We start from the raw sequence: 17,189 nt of genomic DNA on the forward strand, positions 1-17,189 counted from the left end.
CGGCAGTTCTCAGCCTCGGCGGGGCCATGGAGGCGCTGCGGGCGGCGGGTCGCGCTGTGCTGCGGAGTCCGCGTCTCGCCCGGCACGGCCTGGGGCTCTGCCGGCGGCGCAGTGAGTGCGGGCAGGGAGCGGAGGGGAACCGAGGGTCGGTACAGGGCCGTGAGGCGGGAAGCATTGGTCTGGGCCCGGCTGGCCCTGGGACAAAATGAGGTCCTTGGGCCCGGAGCCGGGCTGTGGCTGGGGGTGGGTGGCGGCCTCTGTGGGGCTGAAGTGGTGCTTAGAGCTTGGAGCCAGGTCCTGGGTGCCCCGTCCCTGGAGGTGTTCAAGGCCAGGTTGGATGGGGCCCTGGGCAGCCTGGGCTGCTATGAAATGGGGAGGTTGGTGGCCATGCATGTGGCAGGGGGTTGGAACTTCATGATCCTTGAGGTCCCTTCCAACCCTGGCCATTCTGTGGCATGGCCCAGAGGAGGGCTCCCTGGTAGCTGCAGCCTTCTGTGCTATGCGGATGAGGTCGTCTGATTTCCCCGTGGATTCAGGATGCTTCAATTATGGGTCAGAGCTTTCTATAAGCGTAGCAGTAACGTTCTGGGAGTTAATCCCAGGAAAGAGGTGAAAAATAACCCTGAGAAGCATTATCTGAGTGTGAATGGCAGATGCATAGGTAATCCCCAGGGAGGGATTTCAATCTAGTGCTTCTAATGGTGTATAGAATTCAGAGAATCACAGAATGGCCTGTGTTAAAAAGGCCCACAGTGCTCATCCTGTTCCAACCCTGCTGTGTGCAGGTCACCAACCAGCAGCCCAGGCTGCCCAGAGCCACATCCAGCCTGGCCTTGAATGCCTGCAGGGATGGGGCATCCACAGCCTCCTTGGGCAACCTGTTCCAGTGCCTCACCACCCTCTGGGTGAGAAACTTCCTCCTAATATCTAACCTAAACCTCCCCTGTTTCAGTTTAAAATCATTCCCCCTTGTCCTATCACTATCCACCCTCATAAACAGCTGTTCCCCTTCGTGTTTATAAGCTCTAATTCTTTGGTCCTTGTCACTCCTCCTGTATGGGTGAATCCAGACCAACTGACTCCCAGTACTTTAACCCTTCTCATCCTATGCGACACAGGTGAGGCTGTACCTTGAGTGTTGTGTTCAGTTTTGGGCTCCTCGCTACAAGAAAGACATTGAGGCCCTGGAACACTTAGAGAGAATGGCAGTGAAACTGTGAGGGGTGTGGAGCACAAGCGTTATGGGGAGCAGCTGAGGTGAAGGCTCAAGAGAGATCTCGTGCTTCTCTGTGTCTGAAAAGATGTAATGAGGTGGGGATTGACTTCTTCTCCTAGGTAACTGCTGTATAACAAGAGGTGATCGCCTTGTGTTGTGCCAGGGGAGGTTCAGGTTGGGTGTTAGGAAACACTTCTTCTCAGAAAGAGCAGTGCTGCAGTAGCACAGCTGCCCAGGGAGGTGGAGGGCTCACCAAACCTGGAGGTGTTCCAGATGAGGGTAGATGTGGCAATGAGGGATGTGGTCAGTGGGCATGGTGGGGTGGGTTAGGTGAGTGGGCTAGATGGTCTTAGATGTCTTTTCCAGCCTCAGTGATTCTATGATGATTCTGCAATCTTCTCTGTCACCATCCTTCTGCTCTCTGAGATTTGAGGAGGTAAATGTGTACTCAATTCTGCTTCAGCTGTCCTTGAAAAACATCCCCAGAGGAAGTACTTGGTATGAAAGAAGTGTTCCTTTGTGCATGGCACTGATCTCCTAAGCAGTTTTTGATGAGACTGAGCTTTTTGTTGGCTTTATCTGGTAGGAGCAGAGCTTGTAATGGATGCTTTTACAGTGCTTGTTTTTTGTGTCCTCTCTTAGTAACAGTGGTGCAAGGGCTCCTTCTACCAGCACTTGCAGAATGTGAAGTAAATCAGTTTCTGAAGGAAGCTGAACATGCTGAGGGCCCTCTCTAGGGAATCTGAGGAGATTGAGGAGGTAATTGTCTACCTCTGCTCTCTTGAGACCCCACCAACAGTGCTGAGAACCCCAGCATAAGGAAGATGTGGACCTGTTGGGGTGGGTTCATAGAACACCATGGGGATGCTCAGGGGGCTGGAACACCTCCCTGTGAGAACAAGCTGAGAGAGCTGGGGTGTTCAGCCTGGAGAAGAGAAGGCTTGAGGTAGACCTCTTTGTTGCCTTTCTGTACCTGGAGGCCTACGGGACAGCTGAGGAGGGACTCTTTTAGTGAAGCACTGGCACAGGTTGCCCACAGAGGTAGTGGAAGTCCCTGCAGACACCCAAGGTCAGGTTGGATGGGGCTCTGAGCACCTGGTGTCCCTGTTCAGTGCAGAGAGTTGGGCTAGATAACCTTAAAAGGTCCCTTCAAGCTCAAACAGTTCTATGATCCTTTGTCAGAGGATGCAGTGACAGGGGGTGACAGCCTTAAACTAAAAAGGGAGACTTAGATTAGACAATAGGAAGAAATTCCTCACTAACGAGAGTAGTGTTTGAACAGATGCTCTTTGTCCTTTATTTTTTTTAATAGACTTAATATATAGATAGATATATAAATAGATTTAGTAGTAATGCACATGGAGTTCTCTTCCCTCTGCTCGTTGGAATTCATCCATAAAGCACATTCTTCTGGAAGCTAACTTGCACTCTTTAAATGCCAGTCTGAGCTGTTCTGTAACACAAAGCCTGTAGGATGATTGCTTCCCAGTCACCTCTGCTTCAGCTGTGAGTGCTGGCCATTCTGCCCCTTTCCTGGCTGCCTGCTGCTGCAGATAACAGCAGGTAATAGTTTGGCTTTGCTTGCAATGAGGCAGCTTGCGGATTTTGATCGGAGTGGGGCAGCAAATACTGCTGTTCTTGTGGTGTGGCAGCACCTGAAGTGGATGAGGTGAATGCAGTACATAGCACGCGCTGCTTGCAGTGAAGGAGCTCAGGCCTGGAAATGTTAGGTTCTGATGGATAGCACTGAACACTGCAGATCTGAGGCCCTGTGAAGATACACAGGAGCTTACTGTCTTGGCTGGCAGAGCTTCTACCTCCAGGGCTAAGGGCTTCGAGGTTGAACTCTCCTTTCATTGTGTTCTTCCAAAGTTGTCACAGAACCAGGAGAGTGCTGTGGTGAGTGCATGTAGCAGCACTGCTGCTGGGAGCACTGAAGCTGCAGTGAGGTGAGGTGGCTCTGCTGGGACTAGCCACAGGGCAGCTGGTACATGGCTTCTGCTGCTAAATCATTTTGTCTTCACAGAGCTTCCCGAGAGCTGGGCTGACATGCAGGAACCGCTGCTGGAGGGGATGTGCTTCACTCTGAAGTATCTAGGCATGACACTGGTAGAGAAACCCAAAGGGGAGGACATGGCAGCTGCTGCCATCCGCCGGATCGTCGCCACGGTGAGAGCCAGCTCTGTGCTGGGGTAGAGAAGAGCCAGTTTGGAGCTGGCAAGTAGACTTGGGAGGCATCGACATGACAGTCCTTAGCTCTACCTAGGGACTGTGCTGTTCCCAAGAGGAGGGTGGCTTGCAAGTGACAGGCTGATCTCTACCTCTGGAGGAAGCTGTTTTTCTGCAGGACAGCCACTGTTGCTTGCTTCCACACAGCTGGGAGCAGAACTTTGTCCCTCTCCTCACAGAGAGGAGGGGGAGAACTGGGGAGGGTGGGGTCCATCCTTTCATGGCACTAGCATGAAGGGACTCCTGGGGTGTCCTACATAGGATGTGCCTATTCTCCAGGCTCTTGCTTTCCTGTCCCTTTAGCAGGAACCTCTGCAGCATGAGTCCAAGTCAGTGACGTTCTGTACAGAATCTGGGGGGTGGCTGGCAGCAGGGTGGGGTTGAGGACCCTCGATGGCTCTTCAAAGATGTCTGGTGTGTCTCCACTGCCAGGCACGGGTGGGAGCTCGCAAGTTCCAGAAGGTGATTCTGACAGTGTCTCCAAGGGGCATCTCACTGCAGGACGCCGACACGAAGGAGATGGTTGAGAACATCTCCATCTACAGGTGGGCACAGCATGCAGGAGGACCTGGGTAAGGGAGGTGATCCTAGATGATTCCATGATTCTGAGTGTTCCCGAGCAACCAGTGGGATCTTGAGCAGCAGGGGTGGGCTGGGCCTCGTGCTGGCCCCCACAGCACTGCCTGGGTCTGAATGCATGCAGGGACCTGGGCAACTCTGTGTTCTTTGTCAGTATCTGGCCTTTTCTGTGGACTCTGCTTGTCTCTTCTGCATCCTGTGTTCAGCAGATTGGGGCTGATGGATAGAAGCAACTAGGGCAAGACTGCATGCCTACCTTTTTTTGCTGATGAAGGACCACCCTTCTGCCTTCTGGCTGCAAGTGGCCTCATTGTGCCTTGGCCTGCAGCTCACTTGAGCTGACTAAAGACAGTTTAAAGAGCTGTTTTCCTGTTTGTTTGTTCCCTCCTTACTGCTGCCAGTTGTACTTCAGCTGTGTATTTGTGGGAAAGGAGCACGGCTGAATGCTGGTTGCTAGATGAGAAGCAGAGTCAGGATGTGTCCTTGGTACAAAAGTTGGGACTCAGCACAAGAGCTGATACACCAAAGCAGAGCATCCTACTGCCTGGCCTCCAGGTGTGCTCTTGCTTTTCTATGCACCTTTTGGTTCAATGCTTGAGTTCACACCTGGGCTTGAATAAGGCATCGGAAGACCAAAGAGCACACTGAGCAGCACAAGTTGGGGATACCTGTGGATGTAGTGATCTCTTACTAGCTCTGGAGAGCTGGGCTGCTGGTTATCCAGGGCAGGTGAAAGTCTCGGGCTGTCTCTCCTGTTTGTTGGTGTGCTGAGAGCACAGCAGACCTGTGCTGGGTTTCCCTGTTGCTCTGAGCAGCTCCTCTCTGCCCATAGGATCTCCTACTGCACAACAGACAAGCTGCAGAACAAAGTCTTTGCTTATGTTGCTCAGAGCCAGGAGAGCGGGGCGCTGGAGTGCCATGCCTTCCTGTCACCCAAGAAGAAGATTGTAAGCACTTCTCTTTGGCTCTTGGCTCTTTGAGGTAAGGGTGGGTATGTAGCCCTTTCTTCTTCCCCTTCAGGGAAAGCAGACCCTTACTTCTGTGCCCCTAGCTAGAAACAGAGCCAGGGAATGCACGTTTCCTCACATAGTATAGAGGTGGATGGTGAGCAACAGGAGGTTCTTCTGTCCCAGTTCCTCTGGGATCTCTTCTTGGGAAGGGTTGGCCCATATGAACAGACTGGCAGAGCACTGAGCCTTGGCCTTCCACACGAACTTTGCACAGGAGATGTGACAAGGGAGGCCTGGAGCACCTTTGTTCTTGGGCAGCACTATTGCTATGGCTTGGGGTGGAGATGGAAGTAGACATTTCCCCTCTTTTTTGCACACAGGCCCAGGCCGTGACTCTGACGGTGGCCCAGGCCTTCCAAATGGCACTGGATCTCTGGGAAGCAGCAAATGCAGGTAGGAGGAATTTCTCTGACATTTCCCTGTGCGTAGTCCTGGAATTGGGGTCTACATTGCCAGATCCTGTTTTGGGCTGTATGGAGGAGAGGTGGCTTGCTGCTTGGGTGGTGAAATGCACCAACCAGGGCACTGTCCTTGCTGTTGTGCTCTCTGCTGCTTCCCCATGCGGGGACCGTGCCCTGTCTCTGGCTGGGGGTGTCCCTGCTATCCATGCTCAACTCCTCTGCACTGCTGAGCTATTGCACAGCTCAGGGCCCTGTGGGACCTGCCCTGAGCAATGTCCCCCTCACCCTGCTCCCATGTTTGTTTGCACTGTCCCCCGAGCACAGCAGGGGCATCTGTCTCTTGCCCACAGTCCTGCCTGTTCACCCCCTGCTGAGCCTTGTTCAAGTTCCAGGCGCTAACTCTGCTGCTTTTGCCCTGTCCCAGGCTCTAGGCAGGAACAGCCCCTTCACCCTCCATGTGTCTTGGAGCGCAGTGAGCCCAGCAGAGCAAGTGAGCCAGCTCCCCCGGGGAGCCCTCCCTTCAGACACCAGTTTGGGGTACAGTATGTGCAAGTCTGGCCCGTGCCCAGGTCTGTCACACATTAGGGCAGGAGAAGAGTAACCCTTATGCAGCTCCCTCCTCCTGGTCTCTCAGGCTCCTGTTGGTGTCTGCACAGCCCCCCTTGTACGTGCGGGCCTGATGTGACAAGGAGCAGTCTGTGCTATGTCTGGCTCACAAGGCAGGAGTCTCAGGTGATCTTTGCTCTGGGAGCTCTGCTGTCAGGCCCAGCATTGCAGCAGCCAGCCCTGTTGCACAGGGAGCTGGGACCTGCTCTGCGTACTTGGTGCCATGGTTTGGGGTGAGACAGCCTCTCTCAAGGAGAGGAACCTTTGCCTGGTCATCATCTTGCCAGCCTGGGATAAGGCTCAGCCCTGCCCATCTGCACAGCACCCACTGAATGTCCAGAGCCAGTCACAGCATTTCTAGTGTTGCAAGTCTCTGTTGTCATTGTGTCCCTGCCCAGGAGCCTCTGAATGCTTGCTTCTTGACTTCGTGCTTCCAGCATTGGCCCAGTCTGGCAGTGGTTGGGGCCATCGTTGCTTGCAGCGTGCTCCAGGTGGTTCTCTGCCTGGTCCTCCAGCTGGGACACGCTCACCCTGCTCCAGTCTCTAGGCAAAGGTGTGCTGTGTGCAGCAGCCATCTCAGCTTGGTGGCTCATCCCCAGTTCACGCCCTGTGTTTGGTGCTCTGCTGGCTTGGGGAATGTGAGGAGAACCTTGGTCTGTCTCTTCCCTTGTGTGGCTGTGTCTGAGCTCCAAGGATTTCATCAGCCCAGTACTGCAGGTGCCATTTTTCCCCTTCCTGCTTGTAGACGAGTCTTGTCCTTGTCATGCCTGGTGGGTGACTGTCTTGTGAAGGTGCTGGGGACAGCCCTGCTGCCCCAGAAGAGGCTCTGGGCATCCCAGTCTGGATCCTGGTAGAGACCTACTTTTCTGTTTGTTTGCTTGCTTGCTTGCAAGGAGGAGGAAGAGGAGGAGGAAGATGAAAACCTTGATGAAACTTTATCTGGGTAAGTGGTGAGCTGGTGCCTGTGTGTAAGGAGCACTCTCGTGAGCCCTGTCTTGATTCCTTCTCCATGTCCCAAGCAAGGGGTACTGCTGAAGCCATGAGTTTTGTGGGAGCTAGGATGAAATCTGTGGGGAAACTTCTGCTGTTTTCTCTGTCTCTGTCAGCTGAGGTTGGATGTACAGGAAGCTAAGGTATGGAGAGACAGATTTTGCAGTTCAACTCTTGCAGTGCGGGGTTGAAACTTACCCTGAGGACATGAGTACAAGAGAAATCACTGGGTGTGTTTCTGCCACTCTTTGCTGAGGACAGCCTATCCAGATGTGCTTCCCATGTTGAGCCCAGAGCTGGCCCTTTCCTTCCCCTGATTTCTGTGGGCATAGGCCAGGTTGGATGCTCACTCACGCTGATGGTGTGGACTAGGAGCTGGGACTGAGCTTGGGGGGAGGTCAGAAGTGGAGGATTAACCCATAGGTCTTTGCAGAAGTGCCTGTGGTGATGGGTTTGCTGAGCCTGTTCCATTATGGCTGTTCTCATGCACCTGTTAAGCCGGTGCCTGAGGGGTCCAGCAATGTCAGCAGGCTGAGAGTGCTCTAAGTAGGTGTCACCTGGGGATCAACGTGTGCAAAGTGTGAAGGTGTGTATGTGTCCTTTTGATGTGGCCACTTGTTCCTGGGCGATTCTTGATGGGAAGAGACGTGGCTTTGCAGCATCAGGGCAGGATGGCCTGGGGAAGGGGTTTGGTAGCAAGTAGGTTAGGGCCTTCTGCAGTCTGAGTGCCTAGTACTGCTGGGTCTGCACTGCCAGGGTCATGAGTGTGGGTCTCTCAGCAGGTGCTTGCTTGGAGATGATGGGTGCTCTGTTCTCTTCCAAAGCTGCATGGAGGAGCTGGGGAGGGGAGCCCATGGACCAACAGGTAAGCTCTCCCTCCATATTGCTTTTCTACCTCCCGCAGCGTGGTCTCGGCAGAGGGAGGAGGTTGATGGCTCTCTTGGGAAGGTCTGCTTCCCCTTCCTGTCCGTATTGGGTTCCAGCCACAAATGTTATGGACCAGATCTCCCTCCCTTTTGCTTTTCAGAGTTGGCACCTCCTGTGCCCAGAACGAGCTCATCTGCTGCACAGCTGCCGCTGAGCTGGCCCCGCCTGGGGCAGCCCCCAGGCAGCCGGAAGGAGCCAGGAGGAGCTGGAGACCCCCCCACTGCTGGCCCTGGGACTGATTGCTCCAAGAACCCCCTGAGCTAAGCCACGTCTCTGCAGCAACTGAGCAGCCACTCAGGATTCACCCTGTGCCTGCACCCGGGCCACTCAGCAGCTGCCCTGCTCCCAGGCACAGGGGATGTTGGCACCGCTGCTGTGCAGCGCGTGGACTGTAATGCCCATTCCTTGTCCTGCTGCCCACCTGCATGAACTGCCTCAAACTGCAGTTGCTCCCTACTCCCCTTTAAGCCTGATGGACTGGTGTTCATTGCTCTGCCTGCTGCTGGTGCAGGTACGTGTAGGTGGTGCACCTAGGGCTGTGCTGATCTGACTTTGCTCCTTGTAGTGGCAACAGGGAGCAGCTGAGGCCGAGCAGCTCGCTGGGCACAGGGCTTGCTCAGCAAATTGAAGGTGCATATGACCCTTGGGAAGCCATAGCTCTTGGCCTGGAGGGGCCTCGCCCCAGCAGTTCAGCCCTGCACCCTCCCACGAGTGAAGTGAGCTGTTTTTGAAAGGAAAGCTCTGCATTTGTAGGGAAATAAACTGAGGGTTGACTTTGTTTTTATTTTTTTTATAGTTGTCCATTTGCTTTTAAGTGCCCAGCAGGGGCCTTGTGCAAGTGTGTGAAGTGCTGTGTCCACTGTGCTACCTGCAGGAAGGCATAGCTGGTGCTGTGCCCCTTGGGGGCTCTATGTGCACCAGCAAATGTTTGCACAGCAGGAGCTGACAGTGGACCCTGCAGAGGCCAGAGATGGCACAATGTCCCATGTGTCAGCAGCTCTCTACCCATTTCAACCTTATCACTGCTCTGCTGCTGCTGTCCTTCTGCACTTGGTCTCTGGTGTGGAGACATGGCCAGCAGGCTGCCTGGTTTCTCCAGCCAGGTTTGCAGCTGATTGCTGTTCTTGCTGTGAATTATTCTGCTTCACCATCTCCTGCCACTGGGGAAGGCAGTGGGCTGTACCTGTTGCCTGGGAGCTGTCAGACTCCAGGCAGTGTAAGTGCCTCCGTCTCCCTGAGACATGAGGTTGCTGCAGTGTGCCTCTGCTGATGCTGCAGCCCCGTGTGACTTCTTGCAGGACTTGGTGGGTGTCAGGTCTGCAGCTAATCCTGGGTTTTACCAGCTGCTGCAGTGAGTATCTTCCAGCTCTTTGTGTCAGCCTAGAACAGTTGCTGTGCCTGCTATGTATAACATGAGAGACACTGTGTTCCTTTTTTATTTGGCCACAGCTTTTGTATTCTGCTCTCTTCACCTGATGGGGAGAAGCACAGCCTCCTGCCAGCAGCCTGCTGAGCCCTGGCATCATCTTCCTTCAGCAGCTGCATGTCATACAGCATGACAGGCCAGCCTGCAGTGCTGGTACTCTCTCAAAGGCCAGAAAGAAGTGCAGGATAGCCTTTGGGGACCTGCTGCAGAGCACGTGCTATCAAGAACAGGGCCATACACAGGAGTGCAAGAAGCAATTAGACGTGTGCCCCTCTTTTCCCCCCCACACCTGCAATACTGCATTGACAACGCTGCTTTTGAGCCAGGATGCTTTTATTGAAAAGACCCCGCCACAGGGAGTTGCTTACCCTGTCCCTTCCCAATCCAGTCCTGCAGCAGGAGCTGAACAGCACCTGGAAGTGAGTCCTGAAAGTGCTTTGCTGGGAGGTTTATTCCTGGAAGACGCTGGATCCTGTGATGCTTGAGTCCAGGGCTGCAGAGCCAGCGCCTGGCTCTGTGACCAGCCACAGAGCAGAGCACGGAGGGAAGAGCAGCAGCCAGGGCACCAGGCACGGCCTCTGTGGCAGTGGGACTCCTTGTGTCACCCTGCATCCCCTGCCTCTGGCACGAGAACATCGCTGGCCCAGACCTCATCCTCGGACACAACACGCATCCCACCAATCCAGCCAGGCTGGCTGCATTATGCACGCAGTGCACACTCACAGTGAGCCCTGACAGAGAAGTGGTAGAGCCACAGCAGTGTGCTGGCCAGACCCATTCCCATTGCTCTGTGAGCCTCGCCTCACCCACGGCACTGACACTCCCTGCCCTGCTGCAGCCCAGCCAGGCACTGCAGCAGCACTAACTCCTCAAGCTCTCATTTGTGTTTTTGTCCCCTGTGCCAGGGCGAGGCGTGGGAAGCCCCTCACTGCAATGATGGGGTGCAGTGGGCCCCATCCTCCAGCAGGGACTTGCTCTCACAGCCCAGCCCCCTGCCTCCTTGCCTTGACCTCACTGGCAGCTCTGGGGCCAGCATCTGCACTGCGCCCTCCCCTCAGCCTTGGAGCCAGAAAGGTGCAAATCCTTCCCCCCCAGCACAGCAGAGAGAGCCAGGTCTGCCCCAGAACATCTCCTCGGCAGGAATCTGGTGCCACACAGCTGCACCACAGCCTCTGGCCAAGCCTGGGCTCTGGGATGCTGCCTCCCACCGGGGCTGTGTGCAGGACAGGGCAGCAGCCCCTCTGCTCCCCCACAGGCTGGTGGCATGCCCCCACTCCATCGCTCAGCTCCACACTCCTTAGCGGCAGGGAAGCGGGGCCAGGCATACATGCACGGCCGGGAGCCAACTCCATGCACATCCCCAGACAGGTGCCCTTGGGAAAGCGTAAGTTCGGATACGTGGATCTTCGCATGCAGAGTTCCAGGCTGGCTGCCTGGTGCTGCCTCCTCTTCCAAGGCCTGTTTTAGCTCTGACGTGATGCCCAGGAGCCCAGATGCAGAGCTGGTGCTGCACTTACACCTCGATTATATTGACAGAGGGAGATTTCTTCTATAAGAGAAAAAAAAACCACAATTTGAGGCTACGCTTTATGGAAGCCTTAGGATGGGAAATCTGGAGGAGGAAAGAGAACTTGGCCCTCAAAGTCCTGGAAACCAAGGAGACATAATCAGGCCAGTGGGCAACATGGGAATGGAGTTTGCACGATGAATAGAGACGGCAGATGAGACCCAAGGGAAAAAACTACTGCAACATCCCATCAGAGCAGGTTCTCTTTGTTGAGTAACAAAGAACAAGTCAGGTGCTGACCTCTCTGAGATGCAGAAGAGGCGTAGCCTCTGTGTTGGGTGGTGATGGGGCATGCACTGGCTGTGCAGCGAGAGGACAGCTACCATCCTGCAGTATGGGAGCCATCCCAGCAGAGTTGTCCTGCCATCACAGTGGGTGTTTCTCCTGCACTCACACATGGGGCACACAGACTGCCCCAGGGCTCACTGCTAGTCCTCGGCTTTTGGGGTGAGGACACAAACTGGGGTGTTTTCTATTTCTGGAGAGAGAGGAACCTGTCCAGCCACTAAGGCACAGCAGATGTTACATGCCAGCCCTTCTGTCAGCCCTCGCCCTCACCTTGCTCCGCAGCAGTCCTCCAGAGGGTCGCTCTGGAGTGCTGTGCTCCGAAGATGGCTTCGTCTTCTCCTTGTTGTTGTTGGAGTCGTTGTCCTTGATGATGTCATACTGTCTGCAGAAGAGGGCGATCACAGCTGCAGAAAGAGGAGGGATGAAGGACTCCCTCGGGGCTGCCCCCTTCTCCCCTCCCCATTGTCACAGCGGGAGAGCAGCCAGGCCCAGGGGTTGGGGTGATGGTTGGACTTGATGACCTTAGAGGTCTTTTCCAGCCTTAACGATTCTATGAAAATGGAGCCAGAAGCATCTAGAAGAACCAGTGCCAATGGTCTTGCAAGGAAGGAGGATGCCAGGACCATGCCACCATTCCTCTGCACTCTCTGAGCCCCATCCTCTCTGTGGACCCAAGACTGTGCCTCTGTCCCAGCCTGCTGGAATGCTATTAGTGGCACTCACCTGCCCACATGAGCAGCACGGCCACGATGATGATGATCTCTCCTGTCTGCAGTTGCCTGTCTTTATCCAGCCCTTCCATGGTGATGTCACCTGTGGAGAAGAGCAGCCGGCCAGGGCTGGCACTAATCACCCTCCCAGCAGAACCCACCTCATAACCAGCATCATTCAAGGATCTGAGGAGCTACAGAGAGAGGCCCACTTCCCCCTGACAAACAAATGTTGACTGGGAAGAAGGCATTGCAGCCTACGGCTTTCCATAAAGACCCATGCTGCACATCATCTCTCTTGGATTCACGGCCAGCATTTAGGCAAACCCAGGCAACAGGCACAGCGTGGCTGCGAAGTGGAAAGGAGACGGCCCCACGAGTGGCACTCGGGCAATGCCTCACCTTGGTTGGAGCTGTTGGAGGGGAGGCGGTCGGTCTCCTTCAGAGTCCGGAAGTGGACGCGCTTGCTGGCCTGACTTTCCCCATAGAGGCCGATGCTCTGCACCTGGATGATGTAGTCGGCATCTTCTGCCAGGTCCCACAGCACGCACGCCCGGTTGGTGGTGTTCACCTCCCGGATGAAGCGCTGCATCTGACCATCCTGCCGCTGCCAGAGTGAAGAGCTGTCATCCCCCAGGGAGTTGATCCCAGCTGCACCCTGCCTGCAGGGCTCTGCTGAGTGCAGTTGCCCTCACTCCTCCCTTCCCAGGCAATCCTCCACCCCTGGGGTGGGCCGGCACCTCGCTCCGCAGCATCTCTGTGCGGCCAGAGGGACCCCCGGGGACACGGCCTGGGTACCTGCTGTAGGATGGCATAGCCGATGACCACGTCTCCTTCTGGCACATCCCAAGAGACGGTGGCAGAATTCGCCTTCAGCTGTGTCACAGTCACATTGACGGGGGATGGCGGCCTGTCTGGGTGAGCAGGGGTGGATCGATGGGAGAGAAGCAAAAGATCTGTCAGAAAAGGCACTCGTCCCTCTCTTTCCCTCCAACCACGGGGGTTTTCTCCAGCATTCGCCCACTGCAGCTCAGATTTTCATCTATTGGAAAGTATCCTGCAGAGTCGCAGCAGGGCTGCCTGGCATGGCATGCTGCTGCTCAGCCCAGACACAGCAGCTTCTTGGTAGTAAAGTCCCACGCTTCTGTGGGGTTCTGAGTCCAAACAAGCCCTACATTAATGCAGCACTTCAACCACAACTGTGACGGTGAAACGAGGATCCTCCAATCTCTGGGGCTGCCCTGTGCATGTGCACATCATGAATGCCTGGCACACCACCCAGGGCTGCGTAGGAAGCAGCACAGACACAGTATTTATATATCAACTGTGACAGAAAAATGGGGCAGCTTGGAATAAACACACTATGGAGCTCTGCCTGGGCACCTCATCTGCCTGGCGCTGCTCCCTGCCCCAAACTGGGGAGGAAAGCCCAGTGCAGAGGGCAGAGCTGACTTTGACAGTGCAATGCCATCAGCTGAAAAGCCGACAGCAACACTGAGCCACTGCCATCCTTTGGATTGGCCCACGGGCTGCACCACTGCTGCTGTTTTGTCATTTCAGCCCCTGGAACTACTGAGGTCTGAACTGGACAGCACATGCCCAAACTCTTCACACAGCTCAGGATTCAGCACGAGCCATGGGCCATTCCCAGCACATAGCCCTGATGTGCTCTACGCTCTTTGGAACATGTGAGCTCAGTGCTAAGGATGTGGCCACATCCTGCTGCCATTTGGCCTCAGGCCGAGAACAAGACCTGATGCTTCATCACAATAATAAATTAGGTGGACTTTTACATCTAACAGAATGAAGAAAGGTCTGCACATGCCTGACGTATTTGCAGAGAAATTAAAGGTCTGACATCTCAGCAATGCAAGAGTCTATGTATGGAACCTGCAGAATTTTCTAGGTTCTGCAGAAAGACAGCATGGCCCAGCCCAGCTTCATGCTGGGGATGCTGAGACGTGGCACTGAGTCACTACGGTTTGAGAGCAAGGTCACTGCAATGATCCATGATCCACGCTACTGGGTCCACGTGGACTGGGACAAGTCACTTGGTTGGTTTGCTGCAGAGAACATAAGATGAGCATGTGGGATTTGCACACCTAGCAGGAAGAGTGAGGACAGAAAGAGTCAGCTGTTGGAACCAGATAATGCGATGAGAGGTAATGGCCTCTGCCCAGGGGGCGGTGGGGTCACCATCCCTGGAAGTGTTCCAGAACCATGGGGATGTGGTCATGGTGCGGTGGGCTGGGGTTGGACTTTGGGATGTGAGAGGTCTTTTCCAACCTGAATGATTTTGTGACTCTAGGAGTTCACTCTGGAAACACGGAGACAATGTTAAACCCCAAGGATACACAAGATGAATGTCAGTGGAACAAGACCTCCAAAGGAGAGCTCTCACCACAGGAAGATCCCCACATTAAACCTATGTTCTCCAGTCAGTTAGATCTTAGGAGGAAGTTTTTCCCCCAGAGGGTGGTGAGGCACTGGAACAGGTTGCCCAAGGAGGCTGTGGATGCCCCATCCCTGCAGGCATTCAAGGCCAGGCTGGATGTGGCTCTGGGCAGCCTGGTCTGCTGGTTGGTGACCTGCACATAGCAGGGGGTTGGAACCAGACGATTGTTGAGGTCCTTTTCAACGCAGGCCATTCTATGATTTCTATTTCTATAAAGATCCGAGTGGGCTTTTCAGGGCTGCAAAACCTTTGCACTCTGATATGACTCTAGAAAACACCTAACACCGAGCTCCTCCAAGACTGCTGGGCTCTGTGGCATGCTATTCCCAGAGCTCAGCCCCATGCAGTGCATCCAGCGCTAATGATCCTGCATCATTTATAAGCTATTCAACTTCACTTCTGATTAAAACCCTATTAAAGAATGGGGCAGCATCACAAAGATGCTGATGGCCTGGAGCACCCTTTGCTGTTACCATGGAGGTGTTGGACGGATGCACCTCAGTAGCAGCACTGGTGGACGTGGCTGGGTATAGAGATGGGGCACAGCCCCACATGCTCTCTCCCCGTCCTGCTGTGCCTCTGGAGGAGGACCTGTGCCCTTGGCACTGCTGCTCAAGGGCACAGATGTTGGTCCAAGCCATCCATCCCTGCGGCAGGGCAGCCAGCCTCACTCCATACACCTGAAGAAGAGGGGTCACTTTTTAACCGCATTTCTTCCCAAATGCCGCGGGCTCCGGAGTTCCCGTTGTGCAACGAGGCTGCCAGGGGACAACAGGGGACGGACACCGGGCCGAGCTCAGAATGAAGCAGCCCATTCCGCCGTGACGGGTTGCCAGGACGTAGCAATGCAGAATGGGCCAACAGACAGCGGCAGGCATCGCCATGGAGGTGAGTCGGGGAAGGAAGGAGAGCAGCGCCCGGCTTAAAGCGCATCACCTCCGTCTGAACCGACAGCAGCGCAGGGACAGCCGAAAGGATGCAGGCACGGCAGCTCACGGGGAACAGCTCACGGGACAGCCCCGGGGCATCGCCGCCTGCCACACCCGTCCCATCCCCATCCCCATCCCCATCCCCATCCCCATCCCCATCCCCATCCCCATCCCCATCCCCATCCCCATCCCGTCCCCCGGCGGCACTTACTGGCTCGCACCAGGCACAGATCGCAGCTGAAGAGCACCAGCACGGGGTTAAGGTACGCCGAGAAGCGGGCCATGGCGGCGGGGCCGGCCCCGGACCGCAGCCCTGCCCCGGGCGGCAGCCCTGGCACCGGCCCGCTCCCTGCGCCGGGTGACGGAGCGGGGCAGAGCCCCGACCGCAGCGCGGGGGTGTCGGGGCGGGACGGTCCTCCCTTCTTCCCTCCTTCCCTCCCTCCCTTCCCGGTCCGGCTCCGCCCCGCAACCCCGAGCGGCACCGCAGCGCCCTCAGCCGTCGTTCCCCGGTTCTCAAATCTTCGTGTCTTCGGTTGCCCCGATCCGAACGCGGTGCTTTGCTCCTCTGGCCTCGTTCAACCTCGTTAGCATCCCGTGGGCCCGCTGCCCGAGCGTGTCCCATCCCAATGCTGACCCCTATGGGGACGCCGCTCGTCCACCCGGATGGACACAGAGCCTCCCGCTGCGACCTTCCAACCAATCCCTTACCTACAGCCTTGAAATCCACATCTCTTCTGTGCAGAGATAAGGACGTGGTGCAGGACCACAGAATCAGAGAATGGCCAGAGTTGGAAGGGAGCTCAAGGATCATGAAGCTCCAACCCCCCTGCCACACGCAGGGCCACCAACCTCCACATTTAATATTAGACTGGGCTGCCCAGGGCCCCATCCAACCTGGCCTTGAACACCTCCAGGGATGGACGGGGCATCCACAGCCCCTCTGGGCAGCCAACATCTACAGGCCAACATCCGAGGCCGTGCACAACACCAGGCAGAGGACATCAGTTGCCCTCCCTCTGTCACTGATGCTGTCCCTCCATCGTATCCCAGCACGGAGGTGTAGTTCCATGGCTCTCCCTTTGTCCCTTTCTTCAAAATTGGAGTGATGTTATCCCCACAGTGCTGCAGCCTGTGTCAGCTGTGTTCCATTCCCTGCCTGGCAGGAGAGGCACTGTATGCCCAGCTGGGTCCAATAACACCACCAGTTGTGACCCCAATGCGGCTCTGCCCAGCCATTCCCCTCACCTGTCTGCATTTGGTATCATAGAATCACAGCATGGTTGGGATGGAAGGACCTCACAGCCCCACTCCTGCCTCCAAAAGAGCAGTGCTGCAGTGGCACAGCTGCCCAGGGAGTGGGGGGGTCACCTTCCCTAGAGGTGTTCCAGAACTGTGGGGATGCAGCACTGTGGTCAGTGGGCATGGTGGGATGGGCTGGGGCTGGACTTGGGGATCTGAGAAGCCTTTTCCAACCTGAACAAGTCTATGATTCAAATGTGTGGCTCAGCTCCATCACCAGGTGGTAGATAGCAACCCTTTGAGATTATAATCTTTATGAAACGTGAAGTCCTTCTGCTAGTCACTAATAACTCCTGATCTCCTTTTTTTTGTTCATTTGGAGGTGGTAATTTTTTACCATAATTGGCTTGGGGGATGTTCAGTGCTGCCCAAGAACAGACATCAATACTTTTTATTATCGTAGGGTACGGTGAAGCCAAGAATTTTGCTATGCAATTATGTGCAGTGTGAAAAGTAATTTATTCTGTTGGGTTTAGACCAGCTGCCCAATTACTTCTTTTGGTGCTTCCCAGTTTCTATTGTAAGAGAAAGCTAATGGTTATTCTCTATGCGTGCAC

At 55.2% G+C, this 17,189-nt stretch overlaps 2 protein-coding genes across 8 annotated transcripts; one reads left to right on the forward strand and one right to left on the reverse strand.

The window, feature by feature from the left end:
• The first annotated feature begins 26 nt into the window (after nt 1-26).
• LOC122163590 (low density lipoprotein receptor adapter protein 1-like) lies at nt 27-8,742 on the forward strand. Of its 6 annotated transcripts, none has more exons than XM_042824910.1 (9): nt 27-111; nt 3,243-3,385; nt 3,878-3,990; nt 4,857-4,971; nt 5,355-5,427; nt 5,860-5,972; nt 6,935-6,984; nt 7,811-7,896; nt 8,059-8,742. In XM_042824910.1, exons 1-9 carry the CDS (start codon nt 27-29, stop codon nt 8,220-8,222), a joined length of 942 nt encoding a protein of 313 aa, XP_042680844.1. In that variant the 3' UTR covers nt 8,223-8,742. The 6 variants fall into 6 exon arrangements, with proteins under 6 accessions (XP_042680844.1, XP_042680854.1, XP_042680872.1 ...); XM_042824920.1 differs by having other exon boundaries at nt 7,814-7,896; XM_042824938.1 differs by having other exon boundaries at nt 7,856-7,896.
• Nucleotides 8,743-9,711: 969 nt separating this feature from the next.
• Nucleotides 9,712-15,617, reverse strand: FNDC4 (fibronectin type III domain containing 4). Of its 2 annotated transcripts, none has more exons than XM_042819135.1 (6): nt 15,545-15,617; nt 12,748-12,863; nt 12,352-12,556; nt 11,963-12,052; nt 11,510-11,643; nt 9,712-10,933 (listed from the first exon to the last, which is right to left on the reverse strand). In XM_042819135.1, the coding sequence occupies exons 1-6, from the start codon at nt 15,615-15,617 to the stop codon at nt 10,898-10,900; spliced, it is 654 nt and encodes a 217-aa protein (XP_042675069.1). In that variant the 3' UTR covers nt 9,712-10,897. The 2 variants fall into 2 exon arrangements, with proteins under 2 accessions (XP_042675069.1, XP_042675077.1); XM_042819143.1 differs by having other exon boundaries at nt 12,748-12,859; nt 15,545-15,564.
• Nucleotides 15,618-17,189: the final 1,572 nt, after the last annotated feature.

Source organism: Centrocercus urophasianus, unplaced genomic scaffold (genome assembly GCF_019232065.1).
Source record: "Centrocercus urophasianus isolate 14NV4802_14NV808 unplaced genomic scaffold, USGS_Curo_1.0 seq_10, whole genome shotgun sequence".
Lineage (NCBI taxonomy): Eukaryota > Metazoa > Chordata > Aves > Galliformes > Phasianidae > Centrocercus > Centrocercus urophasianus.